This window comes from Callithrix jacchus, chromosome 5 (assembly GCF_049354715.1).
Source record: "Callithrix jacchus isolate 240 chromosome 5, calJac240_pri, whole genome shotgun sequence".
Classification (NCBI taxonomy): domain Eukaryota; kingdom Metazoa; phylum Chordata; class Mammalia; order Primates; family Cebidae; genus Callithrix; species Callithrix jacchus.
Window position 1 is genome coordinate 67,785,393 of NC_133506.1, and position 16,541 is coordinate 67,801,933.

Consider the following 16,541-nt stretch of genomic DNA (forward strand, 5'->3'; position numbering starts at 1 on the left):
CACTTTGGCCTCCCAGAGTGCTGAGATTACAGGCATGAGCCACCGTGCCCGGCCTGTGAGACCCCATTTCTACAAAAAAGTGCAAAGAAATTAGTGAGGCATAGGGGTACATGCCTAAATCCCAGATACTGAAACTGAGGCAGGAAGACTGCTTGAACCCAGGAGTCCGAGGTTACAGTGAGTTATGACTGCACCACTGCACTCCTGCCTGGGTGACAAAAAGACATCCTGTCTTAAAAAAAAAAAGGAGAGAAAGGATATTTCAGCATACAATCACATATAAGTACTCATTCTTTGTGATGCTAATTTCCCAAGAAACTAGTGAAAAAAGATATAAAATCAGTACTAACCTGAAATTAATCAAATGTTATTTCCTCCTTAAAAATATCAGGGAAATTTTCTGTTTATGAATATATAAGCCAGGTTACATGATTTCACATGACTCCTTTTACTTGATTCTTTAAGCACCTTCACAGATAGCCATTTAAAAAATGAAAGCAGTTAAGAAAACATTCCAAAATTTAAAAAAATTAAAAAGTGTGATACACCACCCACCGAATCCAGTGTGAACAGGCACTGCCATCTGACTGCCAGTACGAAGAGGTTTCTCCGTTTGTCATCTTGTCAATGTCGGCAGAGTTGGAGGACGTTTCTATATAAGCATAGCACTTTGCTACTGACTTGAGTTTATCCATATCTGGGCTTCTAGTCAGATCTCCAGGGCTTTCTGCAGGGGAAACCAGAGTTTATTATATGACATCTCTTTCGCAAGGGGAAAAAAAGAGTCACTTAAAATATCTAACAGAAATACGTTTGGTACTTCGGCCCTAGAAACACAAATCTCCCTTACAATCTCCTTCCAGATCCTTTTGTAGTTCGTCAGTGTCATGAGTGGGTTTTCATGCACATACCGGTCTAACATGAAAATCATGTCTCCTTCCAAAGAACCCACTGGCCAAGGATTACCCCATCATTTCATATTAGTGCAATTCTTTAATCACTGATACATTTGCAAAACCATGCCGAGAAGAAAACGGTAAATTACAGTTTGAATTTATATTTTTAAATAATGAGTGACACTTTTTTTTTACTCCACTTGTGTAGAAATGAGTGACACTTTTTAAGCTGCTTGCTTCTGAGTACAGTCTAGTCCTGCCCTCTTCCATTTTCTTCTGGGTCAATTCAAATATTTTCTATACATTATCAAATACATATATAAACATATATACGTAACAGCTAACATTTATTGAGTGTTTACTATGAGCCATACACTTTTTTGTTGAGATTTTTTTGAGAGGGTCTCACTCTGTTGCTCAGGCTGGAGTGCAGTGATATGATCACAGCTCACTGCAGCCTCAATCTCCTAAGCTTGAGTTGATTCTCCTGCCTCGGCCTCCCAAGTAGCTGGGAATACAGGCATGTGCCACCACACTTGGCTAATTTTTAAAAAAATTTTTATAGAGATGGGGGTCACCCATGTGTTGCCCAGGCTGCTGTCAAATTCCTGACCTCAAGCGATCTTCCCTCTTCGGCCTCCCAGTGTACTGAGATTATAGGCTTTAGCCACCATGCCTAGCCATGTGCTTTTTATACATTCTTTATGTATTGGTTCATTTTAAAAATAAAGAAACTGGCTGGCCTCAGAGGCTCACACTGTAATTCCCCTACTTTAGGAGGCCAAGGCAGACAGATTACTTCAGGTCAGGAGTTCAAGATCAGGCTGGCCAACATGGTGAAACCCCATCTCTACTAGAAATCAAAAAATTAGCCAGGAATGGTGGCACATGCCTGTAATCCCAGCTACTCAGGAGGCTGAAGCTTGAGAATTGCTTGAACCTGGGAGGTGGAGGTTATAGGGAGCCAAGATCACACCAGTGCACAGCAGCCTGAAAGACAGAGTGAGACTCCATCGCAAAATAAATAAATAAATAAAATTAAAAAACTGAGGAACACAGAGTGACATAATTGCCCTACAGTGGAGTTAATAAAAAATTTAGTCAGTCAATTGTGTCTTTAACATGTTACAAAATTTATTTTTGTTACCTAAAATGCCATTTGTTTTTGACTCTGCCTATGATACCTTTGGTTTGAGGAAGGTTGAATTTTCATAAAGACTAATTTATTAATCTTTTCTTTCACACTTTCCAGGTTTCATGTCTTGCTTAGAAAGGCTGTTCCGGCTGGGCGAGGTAGCTCATGCCTATAATCCCAGCACTTTGGGAGGCCGAGCCAGGAAGATCACCTGAGGTCAGGAGTTCAAGACCAGCCTGGCCAACATGGGGAAACCCTGTCTCTATTAAAAATACAAAAATTAGCTGGGCATTATGGCGCATGCCTGTGATACCAGCTACCTGGGAGGCTGAGTCAGGAGAATTGCTTGAACTCAGGAGGCAAAGGCTGCAGTGAGCCAAAATCGCACCACTGCACTCCAGCCTGGGCATTAGAGCAAGACTCCCTCTCAAAAAAAAAAAAAAAAAAAAAAAAAAAGAAAGAAAGAAAGGCTGTTCCGTATTTTACAAAGTGGAACTATTTTATTCCAATATTTTTAGCATTTTATTTTTAGTTGAACTTTTTGATCATCTGAAATTTACTTTAGTCAATGGAATGTATTAGGAATCTAGTTTCAGCTAGGTGCTGAGGCTCACGCCTGTAATCCCAACACTTTGGGAGGCCTAGGTGGGTGGATCATCTGAGGTCAGGAATTTGAGATCAACCTGACCAACATGGTGAAACCCCATCTCTACTAAAAATACAGAAATTAGCTGGGCTTGGTGGCGCGTGCCTATAATCCCAGCTACTAGGGATGCTGAGGTAGGAGAATCACTTGAACCTGGGAGGCGGAGGTTCTGGAGATTACACCACTGCACTTCAGCCTGGGCAACAAGAGTGAAACTCACTCTCCAAAAAAAAAAAATCTACTTTTATTTTTTCTTCAAATGGCTAATGAGGTGCCCTAACTCCATCTGTTGACAGTTCGCCTTTCCATCCTGATTTATAACACTGATATTTTGACATTTTATCTGGTACTATATTCTCACATGTGTATTGGGTCTATGTCTGGACTCTGTTATGTTCCACAGACCTATCTATACATGTCATGAACTTCTGTTGCCAGCTCTGAGTGAGTCTGTGCTGGGTTCCCTCATTTATCCACCAAATACTCATTGAGTACCTACGATGCAACAGGCCCAGTGCAGGAATACGGAAGCACACAACACAGACAACATACAAGTGAATCAATAATGCTACAACTTCAGATAACAGTAAGAGCTACTTTGACCATTAAACCTGCAAAAGTGATCCTGACCAGAAGCTGGGGAGTAGGAGTGGTGTTAATTAGATCAACAGAAAAGGCATCCCTGAAGTCATATCTGAGCAGAGAAGTGAATGATGAGAAACCAGCGGTGTTAGGAAGGAAGAAAGAGAATGAGGATCACATTCTTATGCTACAAACTCATTACTTTGTATTTTTAGAAATAAAGGTAGGGAAAAGGATTGGCTCATTTTATCAATACTACATTTAGAAGAAATGATAAGAGTATTTTCAGGAGAACGCCCCCCCCATACACATACCCTTTTCTTTTTGTACCAGCTGATCCAGAGACTCCTTGAGAACAGAAGACCTCATGGTGCACATGTTATTGCAGTGCTCCAACGTCGGGTAGGGCATCACTGCGCTGGAGAGCCGATTGCGGTGCAGGAAGCGCAGTATCATTGACGAGTGAATACCAAGGCCCTCCTTTGACTCTGAAAATATGTCTATGAAACCTAAATAGACAAAATCCGTTTTTGGCATTTTGGGGAAGCCACAGTAGTTTCCACATCCCCTGCCTGGTGTCTATCTGAACTGGCTAAATTAAAAGCAGTCATTAACAACCTTCATTGGCATTTTCAGTTTTAATCATTTAAAAATCTAAGTAAGTTTTAAAGAAATGAACCAGTAGCATTCCGAACTTAAGAATTAATTTAGGCCAGATGTGGTGGCTCATGCTGTAATCCCAGCACTTTGGGAGGCCAAGGTGGGCAGATCACCTGAGGTCAGGAGTTCGAAACCAGCCTGGCCAACATGGTGAAACCCCGTCTCTACTAAAAATACAAAAAAAATTAGCTGGGTGTGGTGTGATCCCAGCTACTTGGGAGGCTGAGGCAGGAGAATCGCTTGAACTCGGGAGGTAGAAGTTGCAGTGAGCTGAGATCACGCCAGTGCACTCCAGCCTGGGGAACAAGAGCAAAACTCTGTCTCAAAAAAAAAAAAATTAATTTTAGTTGAACAGAATTTTAGAAGTCCTAGAATAATGATTATTTGTTTCAATCCAAACTTCAAAAATATATAAGCACTTAAACACTAAGTTTTTAATGAAGTCTTGCATATAGAATACGGGGTAGAAATACAGTTCAGTGCATTAAGAGTAAAAGCATAACTGCTTCTATACTAATAAGACAATGAGAATGACAATACAATCACTGCCATTACCACAATTTCCAATGGCATTTTACAACCAGTAAGGTGTTCCCACAATAAGGTGAGGGGGAGGCACAGAAGGTACAGGTAGCCTTTTTAACCACTGAGGAAAACGAGGCTCAGATCACACACCAAGATGTCAACTGATAACAGAGAACCCCCCGATGAGGCCATTGGTGCAGGCTGGGAGAGAGAAAGCAGGATGGCAGGAATGGGGGCCATGGGCATTTGAGTCACTTCCTCATGTAACTTACCTGTGCCTTCAGGACCTGCCCAAGCCCAATCATGTATATACCACTTCCATCTGATGATGGAAAGCTGCTGTGCACGACTCACTTCATGGCTGGATGGGTCAGAAAGCTCCCAGTTCATGATAGGCAGTTCAGGTCACAAGGTAACTTGGTGACCCATAGTCAAATGTTCAGTTTCTACCAAGGCCCAGTCACAGGCCAAGAGCTGTCTCTCAAAAGGAGAGCGGTTATCTGCAGAAGATGGTAGGGCCTTTCTCCAATATCCTAATGGCCTCCGCTGTGATTCACCTATAGGGTCAGCCAAAGGCTCCAGACAGCATTTCTGTCTGTACTGACACCCCAAGCACCACTGAATCTGCTGAATCATTATGACCCAAGTGGCAGAGTAGCTTGCACAGCAGCCTAGGCCTGTTGCAGAGCTTTCTCCTGTTCTGGACCCCACCTAAAACTGGCAGCCTTTCAGGTCACTCGATAAACAGACCAGAGTAACAGATCCAAATGAGAAATGCGTTGCCTCCAAATCCAAGTCGGTCCACTAGGCATTGTGCCTCTTTCTTTGTTGTAGGAGGGGTCAAATATAGCAACTTACCCTTTACCTTAGAAGGAATGTCTCCACAGGCCCCACACCACTGAACCCCTAAAAATTTCACTGAGGTAGAAGGTCCCTGTATTTATTTCAAATGCATTTACCACTCCTGGCACACAAAGGTCTCACCAACAAGTCCAGTGTGCTTGCTACTTCTCCATCACTGAGTCCAATCAGCATAATGTCATCAACGTAATGGACCACCATGATATCTTGTGGAGGGGAAAAGTGACAAAGATCTCTGCAAACAAGATTGTGACACAACACCGGAGAGCTGATATACCCCTGAGGTAAGAGAGTGAAGGTATACTGCTGGCCTTGTCAGCTGAAGGCAAATTGCTTCTGCTGAGCCTTATAGACAGAAATGGAGAAAAAGGCATTTGCCAAATCAATGGCTGCACACCAGGTACCAGGAGGTGTGTCAATTTGCTCAAGCAATGAAACCACATCTGGTACAGCAGCTGCACTTGGAGTCAGCACTTGGCTAACCTTAAGATAATCCACTGTCACTCTCCAAGATTCATCTGTCATCTGCACAGGCCAAATAGGAGAGCTGAATGGGAACGTGGTGGGAATCACCATCCCTGCATCTTTCAAGTTCTTTATGGTGGCATCAATCTCTGCAGTCCCTCCAGGAGTGTGATATTGTTTTAGATTTACTATTTTTCTTGGTAGAGCCAGCTCTAATGGCTTCCATTTGGCCTTTCTCACCAAAATGGCTCTTACCCCACGGGTCAGGGAGCCAATGTGTGAGTTCTGCCAGCTGCTAAGTATGTCTATTTCAACTATGCATTGGGTCCCATTCTTTCCCAATCAATGCCCTCGTTTTAACAGTAGATACCTACTGAGGCTGAGCATGCAGCTTTAACTACAGGTCAGTCTCTCAGATGCTATGAGCTTTTGTCTGATTTTCCACAATTTCAGCCCTTTGTCTAAAGGAGATAAGACTCTCACCTGGGCACTTTTGGAAGATGTGAGGCTAAGTATGCCTTTCTGGAGATAAAATCCCTGAGCTCATCCTTTCCTTTCATCACTTTCTCCAGCAAACTTGGGAGCACCAACCAACTTCATTATAGTCCTTGGGTCTCCACATATGGCCAAAGGTATCATGTATGGAGTCAATAAACTCCCTGCCTCTCAAGAGAGGTGAATCGGGAGTATCAGGTGCATTTATTTTGCATAACTCTCTTAACAGTTCATGCCAAGGTCTATCAGTGTTTTCCATACTATTAGAAGTAGACCCTTTAGCATTTTGGGGTCTAATCAGATTAAATGGCTAACTCCAAAAACTCCAAAACGAACTAAAGAAATCCATCCTTAAAATTCTCTTCCTCTAGAACCCCTTTTAGTACCCAAATCTCTTATTAGTCAGGGTTCTCCAGAGGGACAGAAACAACAGATACATGTATATATAAAAGGGAGTTTATAAAGGAGAATGAGCTCACACAATCACAAGGCAAAGTCCCATGATAGGCCGTTTGCAAGCTGAGGAAGAAAGAAGCCAGTAGTGGCTCCGTCTTTTTCTTCCCTGACTCCACAGTAACACCTGAGCTTCATATTTATGATACTGCTGATGCTGCACTGATTTGCTCAAAACCCATGTGAAAAAACAGATCTGGTGCAGTTGCTCACGCCTCTAATCCCAACATTTCAGGAGGCTGAGGCAGGTGGATTGCCTGAGCTCAGGAGTTCAAGACCAAACTGGGCAACATGGCAAAACCCTATTTAAAAAAAAAAGACTTGTTCATATAATGGAAAAAGTATTTTCATATGCTGAAACATTTGGTAAATTAATTTAGTCTTCAGTAAATGAATTCCAAGCCTAATGAATTAGGAAAAGGTACTGGTCTCTTTTTTAAATGCTTAAGCACCAACACCATGAGATACAAAAGAAACTAGTTTTAGTGTAGACAAAGGTTAGACACTAAAACATCCCACCACCAAAGCAACTTCAGCTTACAAAGGTGCGTTCCAAGACTGATAAATTGAGTGCTGATGAAAACTTTTGAGTAGAAGTCCTAAGTCATAAGCCTGCTACTTAAGTGCCTTGAGATTTGGACCCTGAAGCTTTCTCAGTCTAATCCCCCATTTTATCAAAGTTGCCCAGCACAACAGTACACTATGAATTATCTGTTGGTGGATTCCTAGGTCTCAACCCCTTTGCTTTCCTGCCTAAAACTGTCTGAGGTGTCCAAATAAAGCTCCTCCTGCTATCTACATGCTGGTAATGCAAAAGTGGAGTAGTATGTAAATGCTAAGATATAAGCTAGCTAAAGATAATACAGGCCGGGCATGGTGGCTCACCCCTGTAATCCCAACACTTTGGGAGGCCGGGATGGGTGGATCACTTGAGGTCAGGAGTTCGAGACCAGCCTGGCAAACATGGTTAAACCCCATCTCTACTAAAAATATAAAAATTAGTCAGGTATGGTGGCGGGTGTCTGTATTCCTAGCTACTGGGAGGCAGGGGCAGAAGTATCTCTTGAACCCGGGAGGTGGAGGCTGCAGTGAACAGAGATCCCCTTGCACTCCAGCCTGGGTGACAGAGTGAGACTCTACCTCAAAAAAAATAATAATGATAATAATTTTAATTGCCATGAGACTAGGGAAAAAGTTAACATGTATAAATATTACATAATTAAAGACAACCTGAAGGAGAATGGAAATGCACATCTGTTTTTTTGAGATGGTCTCGTTCTATCACCAAGGTTGGAGTGCAGTGGTGCCATCATGGCTCACTACAGCCTCAACTTCCTGGGCTCAAGCAATCCTCCTGCCTCAGCATCCTGAGTAACCAGAACCAACGGTGCACACTACCATGCCCTGATAACTTTTTTAAGAGATGGGGGTCTCACTATGTTTCCCTGGCTGGTCTCAAACTGCTGGCAGCAAGCAATCTTTTTGGCCTCCCAAAATGCTGAGATTACAGGCATGAGCCACCATGTCTGGCAAGAAGTATATATTCTTCATTAATGTATGGACACTATCCTTCCCTAGCTGAATAACTCTCTCAGCAGTAAGTAGGCAGGAGGGTCAAGCGCAACCAGATTTACACTTATGTTCTATGAAATCTATTTTGCCTCCATTGCTGCCCTAAGTATTATGACGCCATCTACACAGAGCAGGAAAAGTTCTGAGATAATGTAAACCAAGACTAAAAGGAAAATGTACAAAGCGTTTTTCTCTTTCAAACACAACTGTCTTCTCACTGGGAAAAAAAATGTTAATTTTATTATGATACTGTCTTTATATAAAGTCTGAGCTCCCAAAAGAAACCATAAGAAAACACAGGCCATGTCTTTTCATATGCACCATGTAGAAGCTCATTGCTTAATTTTAAGCTATTTTTATTCTTAAATTTCTGAATATAGTAGTCCTCCCTTATCCACAATTTCAGTTACCCGTGGTCAAAAGCCCAAAAATAGTTGAGTATGGTACAAACAGATATTATGAGAGAGAAAGAAAGAGGGGCCACATTCTTGTAATTTTTATTATAGTATATTCTTATAATTATTCTATTATCAGCTATTGTTACTGACCTCTTATTATGCCTATTTTTTACATTAAAGTTTATCCTAAGTATATATATATGTATAGATATCAGAGAAATATGTAGTATATATAGGGTTGGGTACTATCCTTGGTTTCAGACATCCACTGGGGGTCTTGGAACATCTCATGCATGGATAAGGAGGGACTACTGCAATATCTTTCTAAGAAAACCTCTAAGTACTTACCATATGCCAAAAAAAATGTGCCAAATGTGAGGACACAGCAGAAATAAGACAGAAGGTCCCTGGCCTCGTGGAACTACGGTATAGGAGTGAAGACAAACACTTTACTAATAATTGAATAATGAATTGATCAATTACAATGGTAATATGTTGCAAAAAAGAAATGCAGGATCCTAAGAGAATGAACAGTGGAGGCCAAAGGCAGCTTCTGTAGAGAGTGAAATAAAGAGATGTAGTAAGGAAGGCAGCCTAGGACGAGGGTTCATCAAATGCTGACACCATTGTACTGGGAAACGAAGATGACTCTACTGAATGCCAATGCAGATCACGTGCCTAACAAATACTGTTGGGGGAGTTTATTACATGTGGCCACAATTTTGCCTCATTTCAATCAGCAGTATAGCAAAGTTCATTTGGGTTCTAAGAGAGCACTCAGATAAAGCCTCACCTGGAACAAGAGAACAGGCCTGTAGTTGTCTGATGATGTGGCTCAGCTCCCCCTGAAGATTAGCTCCACTGGAATTCTTGAGGGCCTCCAACATGTTCTCAGCATCAACTGTCCCATCACCCTCGGCATCAAACTGGGCAAAGGCCTAAAAGACAAGAGATGCAAGAAAATCAGGGCTGTTCCAAGTAACTTTTTCTTTTATTTACAATTCTCAAGACCAGTGATTTATTTCTTTTTGTTTGCAGGGGGAAGAGTCCATATATATCAATCAAAGATAAATTCAGAATAGGAACTCACTGTGCTTTGTAGGATGTATGTATACAAGTACATAAAGAGTATAGGTGTGTATACACAATTTAATCTTATTGGTATTCCAATCTACATTCCAAGAGAGTAACCATTTAGTAATCCAAGAGAGTAATTATTTAGTAAGTCTCCTCCCCACTAAATAATTTCAGAAGGAAGCAGCCACTGTAAAACTTTTCAACTGGTTGCAAAGTGTCAAAATATAAAGAATTAGCTTAGAATACCACCTCAAGTTTAGTTGGACGTTTTCTTTTTTTTTTTTCTTTTGAGACGGAGTTTTGCGCTTGTCACCCAGGCATGAGTGCAATGGTGTGACCTCAGCTCACTGCAATCTCTGCCTCTGGGGTCCAAGCAATTCTTCTGCCTCAGCTTCCCGAGTAGCTGGGATTACAGGTGCCCACCAGCATGCCTAATTTTTTTTGTATTTTTAGCAGAAATGGGGTTTTACCATGTTGGCCAGGCTGGTCTTAAACTCCAGACCTCAGGTGATCCACCCATCTCAGCCTCCCAAAGTGCTGGGATTACAGGTGTGAGCCACCAAGTCCAGCCGGGCCTTTTCTTTTAAACACTCTTTTGGACACAAGAGCTAACTTGGTTTATCTGTTTCACAGCCCTGTTTTCATTAACCTTTAAGTGTAATCTAACTTGCCCCTTGCCCATGTTGGGCCATCTGGGGAACTTGGTACAGTAGAGATCTGGTTTAAATCTGCTCTATCACTACTCTGCTATGTGATCTTATGTAAGTTTCTTTACCTCCATAAGCCACAGCTTGTTGATCTGAAATATCGAGCAAATATTGTCAAACTCACAGGCTGCTGCCTGAATTAAGTAACATCTGAACAGAGCCCAATAAAACAGAGCTCCCCTTCTCCTTTCTAACCTCACCCTCTCGTGTCCCTGACCCCTTTCCTTCACATCCTACAAGACTTACCTCACTTAGCAACTGCCCCCTCTCCCCAGATTTCAATTCCTTCCTCAGCAATGCCTTCTGCCCTCCTGCTAATACACTCACTCACACATCCCCCTCACCATGCAATACTTCAGGAGCCTTCCACCCTCTTTCCAAGTAACCCTCTCTCTTTCTTAAAACTCCTACTTTTTATTTCTCTCCTCCATGAAACAGGAAAACATCCCACTGAGGTTTCATGACTAACACATATACCCCCATTTCCATCACAGACCCCTGAACAATGCAGTGTTTAAGAGGAACAAATGCAAATTCCTGTACTTGAGTCCAATAACCATGGGCAGAAATGCAGTATGGGGAGCAGTGAGCTTAGAAGCAACATGGAAAAGATCATAGCATTCTTTTTGCCTCTGTTCAACCTGGCAAGATTATCCAAAAAGTTAATAGGATCAAAGACTACACTAATCAAGGTATAATACTCAAAAGGAGAGGAGATACTATCTTGTTCTACTCTGACTAGACCTAATCAAGAAAGGTGAGTTTGGTTTTGAAACTACACGCTAAAAAGAAATGAATATAAGAGATCAGAGGACAGAAACCGCGTCACAGAGAAAGACTAGAAACTGTGCCCTGTGGGGGAATTTTAAGTGTGGAGAAAAGAGGCCTGGGAGTAACACAGTCCTGATGGGATGCAATGGGAAGGAGGGAAGCAGCAATTAAAATTAATATCATTGGATAGAAGATAGAGAGAAATGTTCATCATAAAGGTGGACCTGTCTGTTGTCATGGGGGTATAAAGATGGATTAAAAGACCAGCCACGGTGGCTCACGCCTGTAACCCCAGCACTTTGGGAGGCCAAGGCAGGTGGATCACAAGGTCAGGAGTTCAAGACCAGCCTGGCCAAGATGGTGAAACCCCATCTCTACTAAAAATACAAAAAATTAGCCAGGTGTGGTGACAGGCACCTGTAATCCCAACTACTTGGGAGGCTGTGGCAGAGAACTGCTTGAAACTGGGAGATGGAGGTTGCAGTGAGCCAAGATCATGCCATTGCACTCCAGCCTAGACGACAGAGTGAGACTCCATCTTGAAAAAAAAAAAAGATGGGTTAGGAGGCTCTGGGAAGAAATGCCTACCCTATCCCTCAAGGCTTCAGAGCAGCATCTGGACAACCAGCCATCAAGAGTGTTCATAGCTCAAACAAGTCATACTAAACAAATGTATTTACCTCTGTTCCCTCCAAAACCCATTAAGACAATATTACAAAGAGATCTGGGGTATATGTCTATGTTTTCAGCACACAAACAAACAATACAAGATACAACAGCTACCAAATTTTGGAAGCTCAGAAACAGGTGGATAAGTAGTACCTGGTTGGTTGACCCAAAAAGGTGGAATTCTAATCTGAGTAGGCAAGGCTGAGAAGCCAGCTGCCCCATGCTGCAGGCTCAAAAAGACTTAGGGGCTGGTAGCAGCAGGTGCTGTGGAAAGTGGATGTAAGTGGTAAAAAGGCCATTTAAAAAAGCAGAACTGGGCCAGGTGTGGTGGCTCATGCCTGTCATCCCACTTTGGGAGGCCAAAGTGCCTCCCAGAAGGGTAGATCACTTGAGGCCAGTCTCTACTAAAAATACAAAAAATGAGCCAGGTATGGTGGCAGGCATCTGTAATCCCAGCTACTTGTGAGGCTGAGGCAGAGAACTGCTTGAAACCGGGAGGTGATGATTGCAGTGAGCCAAGATCGTGCCACTGCAATCCAGCCTAGGTGCTAGAGTGAGACTCTGTCTCGCAGAACTGATTGGATAAACGCTCATTTTTTTTCTTTGAGGAGTTTTGCTCATCACCAGGCTGGAGTGCAGTGGCGCGATCTCAGCTCACTGCAACTTCTGCAATTCTCCTGCCTTAGCCTCCTGAGTAGCTGCCATCATGCCTGGTTCATTTTTTGGTAGAGACAGAGTTTCACCATGTTGGGCAGGCAGGTCTGTAACTCCTGACCTCAGGTGATCCGCCTGCCTTGGCCTCCCAAAGTGCTGGGATTACAGGCCTAAGCCACCGCCCCCAACCTTTTTTTTTTTTTTTTTTTTGAGAAACAATCTTGCTCTGTCGCCAAGGTTGGCATGCAGCAGTGCTATCAGCTTACTGTAATCTCAAACTCCTGGGCTCAAGAGATGCTCCTGCCTCAGCCTCTCAAGTAGATGGGACTATAGGTATGTGTCGCCACACCTGGCTGATTCTTTAATTTTTATGTAGAGAATGGGTCTCACACTTTGCTGCCTATGCTGGTCTCAAACTCCTGCCTTCAAGCGATTCTCCCGCCTCAGCCTCCCAAAGTGTTGAGATTCTAGGAAAGAGTTGCCACGCCTGGCTCTAAATGATCTTAAGGAGAAATTGGACTTTTTGTTTTGCTTTGAGGAGAAAAGGGTGACAGCAGTGTTGCATGTCTTTTTTAAAGTGATATTTTGTAGAAATACGTAATGAAATATTATGTATGAAATGATCTGACTTCAAGATTCGCTTCAAAATAATTTGGATAGGGAAAAGAAAAAGTAGGTGGGGTTTAGATCAAATCAAATTGGCCTTAAGCTGGTCATTGTGAAACTAGCTAACTTTACTTATTTTTACTTTCTTATGTTTAAAATTTTCCAATTAAAAAAGGCAGATTCCCCTTTCCAATCTTGGCAGGAATCTGGGGGTGTATTCTCTCGAGAGCAGTAGGTGTGTGGACTGGAAAATACCAGGCACAGCTGAAAGTGAGAATACCATACTAAGAACAGGGGCACTGATGTTTACTCGCTACATACGCGAGACTCAATCTTCCCCCAGGTTTCCCAGAATGCTGGCAGCTAGCCTCATAGCCTGCGAGCAGAAGACTGGAAAAGTATTACCTGGGGAACCTGATAAGCTCAGGGAACGTACCTACAGCCACTAACACTGGAGATCTCCCAATGAAAGGGCCAGCCAGTTCATCTTACTGTGAGGCCGCCAGTTGACAAGCCAGAAACAAAGAGCATCCAGCTTTTTAGTCCCCCATTCTTTAGTGAGTGGACAGCCCAGGGCACCTGGACATTTGAGTAAAGCCCTAATATGAAACAGAAAAAGCAACTAGGAGAGTCTGGGTGCGGTGGCTCACGTCTGCAATCCCAGCACTTTGGGAGGCTGAGGCCGGCAGATCCCTTGAGGCCAGAACTTCAAGACCAGCCCGGTCAACATGGTAAAACCCTGTCCCTACTAAAAATACAAAAAATTAGCTGGGTGTGGTGACGTATGCCTGTAATCCCAGCTACTCAGGAGGCTGATTGCTGTGGCACAAGAATCGCCTGAATCCAGGAGGCTGAGGTTGCAGTGAGCTGAGATCCGCCACTGCTCTCCAGCCTGGGTGACAGAGCAAGACTCCTTTAAATAAAAAAAAAATAAAAAGAAACTATGGTAGTACATATATACATGGAATACTATGCAGCCATAGAAAGAATCAGATCATGTCTTTTGGGGGAACATGGAGCTGGAGGCCATTATCCTTAGCAAACTAATGCAGGAAAAGAAAACCAAAGACTGCATGTTCTCACTTATAAGTGCGAGCTAAATGATGAGAACACATGAACACAAAGGAGAGAACAACAGACTCTGGGCTACCTGAGCGGGGAGGGTGAGAGGAAGGAGATGAGCAGAAAAAATAACTATTACGTACTAGGCTTAGCAGCCGGGTGACAAAATAATGTGTACAACAAACCCCCGTGACACAAGTTTACGTATATAACAGAACTGCACAAGTACCCCCGAACCTAAAAGTTAAAAAAAAAAATTAAAAAGCTCTTGAAAATTAAAATATCACAACAAAACAAAGATCTCAAAGGAAAGGTTGGAAGGTGAAGTTGACCAAAGTGCCCACAAAGTACAGCAAAAAGACCAGACTACGGAAACCAAGATAGGAAAGCAAAGGAAAATCAGGGGACTAGTCTAGGAGATCCAACATCCAAATAACATGAGTTCCAGAAAGATGGAACACAGAAAACGGATGGGAGGAAATCACTATCATTATGATTCAAGATAAGTTCCCCAAACTGAAGGCCATGAGTTCTGTGACTGCAGGGGCTGATCACCATATTCAATGGATCAAACTGCATCACAATGAAATTCTGTAAGACTGAGGAAAAAGGCAAGTCCTACTTCCAGGGAGAAGAAACAGTTTCTATGTAAAAGGTCAAGAATCTGAATGGGGCTCGATCAGCAGCCACACGGAAGCCAGCCAGCAATGAAAGCACTGACTTCATTCTGGGGAGTGCTCTACCCCAGAAGTCAATACTCAATCCCATCAACTGTGAGACAGCAGAATAAAATCATTCTTACACAGGCAAGGTTCTCATAAAATGAACTGCTTAATCCTCCCATTTTCAGAAAGCTACTAGAGGATGCAGCCACCAGAATGAAGAAATATGCCAAGACAGGACAAGAATGGAGTCCAAACAAGAGAGAAAATGAATCCCCAGGATGATGGAGCTTCTCAGATGACACCCACACAGCAGACCTAGAGAATAACAAATCTAGGTTAGAGCAGGTCAGAAGGCTTCAGGAAACACTTCCTTGAGAAGATGAAATTGACAGAATGCCCATGTGTTTAAACATATTGAATGTTTATGTTAAGAGATTTAGACAACCGTCAGAGAATCTGGGACTAAATTAATGATAAAAGACCAAAAATTAAGGAGAATAAAAGTACCTATTTAATTGTTAACTACCAAGAAAATTTAAAAAAAAAAGTGTAAGAAAAGAAAAGCAGGCCATGCCTCATGCCTGTAATCCCAGCCCTTTGAGAGACTGAGGAAACCACCTCAGCCACAGGAGTCCAAGACCAGCATGGGCGACGTGGCAAAACTCTCTACAAAGATATACAAAAATTAGCCAGGTGTGGTGGCACGCACCTGTAATTCCAGCTAGTCAGGAGGCTAAAGTGGAAGGATCACTTGAGCCTGGGAAATCGAGGCTGCTGTGAGCCAAGATTGTACCACTTGTCCAGCCTGGGTGACAGAGCAAGACCCTGTCAAATGCAAAAGAAAAACAAAAACATGGTACTATATGGAACGGCAATGCAAAGAACTTAAGCAAGCATAATAATGTAAACATCAAAGGGTGATCTAAACAAAATGGACAGAACTGTAGCAGGAGGACAGGAGACGTGCCTGCATGGGCAAGGAAGGGAAGGGGAAAGACAACTCAAGCCTCATGGCTGATGCTGGAAATAAAATAGACAAAGCCTAACCCTGAAAAAATACCACAAAGGACATAAATATACTACTTGGTAATACGGAGTTAAATACTCAAGAACCAGCTTGAAAAGTGATTGTTCTTGGGGAATGAGACCCTGGGGCAGGACAGCAAGAAACCATCGTTTCTTGTTCGAGTCTTGTCGGCTATATACTATGCACATGTACAACTGATAAAAGTAAAAGCCAAAATTTTGTCCTTTTGTTTTTTTTTTGAGTCACCAAGTTGGAGTGCAGTGGTACGATCCTTGGGAGGCTGAGGCATGAGAATCCCTGGAACCGGGGAGGCAGAGGTTGCAGTGAGCTGAGATCGCACCACTGCACTCCAGCCTGGGCGACAGAGGCTCCATCTCCAAAAAAAAAAAAGATGTTAATAGTCATAATAAAATGTTTTGTATTTTCTTATTCTTGTTTATCTGTATAAGCAAGAATAAGAAAATTTTTAATTTTCTAAAATCTACATATATTGCTTTAATAATGGAGAATTTTTAAACATTAAGAAATTTTAAGTACAACCCAAAAATACAAAAAGCGAAGCCAGTGGGGGAAGAAGGTGGCACAGAGCGCAGCCTCTATCTTCCCTGCAGCCCG

The 16,541-nt window shown here is 42.6% G+C and overlaps 1 protein-coding gene across 13 annotated transcripts in view; it reads right to left on the reverse strand.

Moving 5' to 3' along the window:
• ZZEF1 (zinc finger ZZ-type and EF-hand domain containing 1) overlaps positions 1–16,541 on the reverse strand; it is a 134,562-nt gene that overhangs the window by 107,011 nt on the left and 11,010 nt on the right. For all 13 annotated transcript variants that reach the window (XR_013535446.1, XR_013535447.1, XR_013535448.1 and 10 more), the window contains exons 2-4: positions 9,482–9,626; positions 3,574–3,768; positions 556–727 (exon numbers count right to left, since the gene is read on the reverse strand). Coding sequence is in view for 7 of the 13 variants with exons in the window: in XM_078372523.1 (XP_078228649.1) it covers positions 556–727; positions 3,574–3,768; positions 9,482–9,626 (512 nt within the window). In the remaining 6 variants the exon portion in view is untranslated. The remainder of the gene's footprint in view (positions 1–555; positions 728–3,573; positions 3,769–9,481; positions 9,627–16,541) is intronic.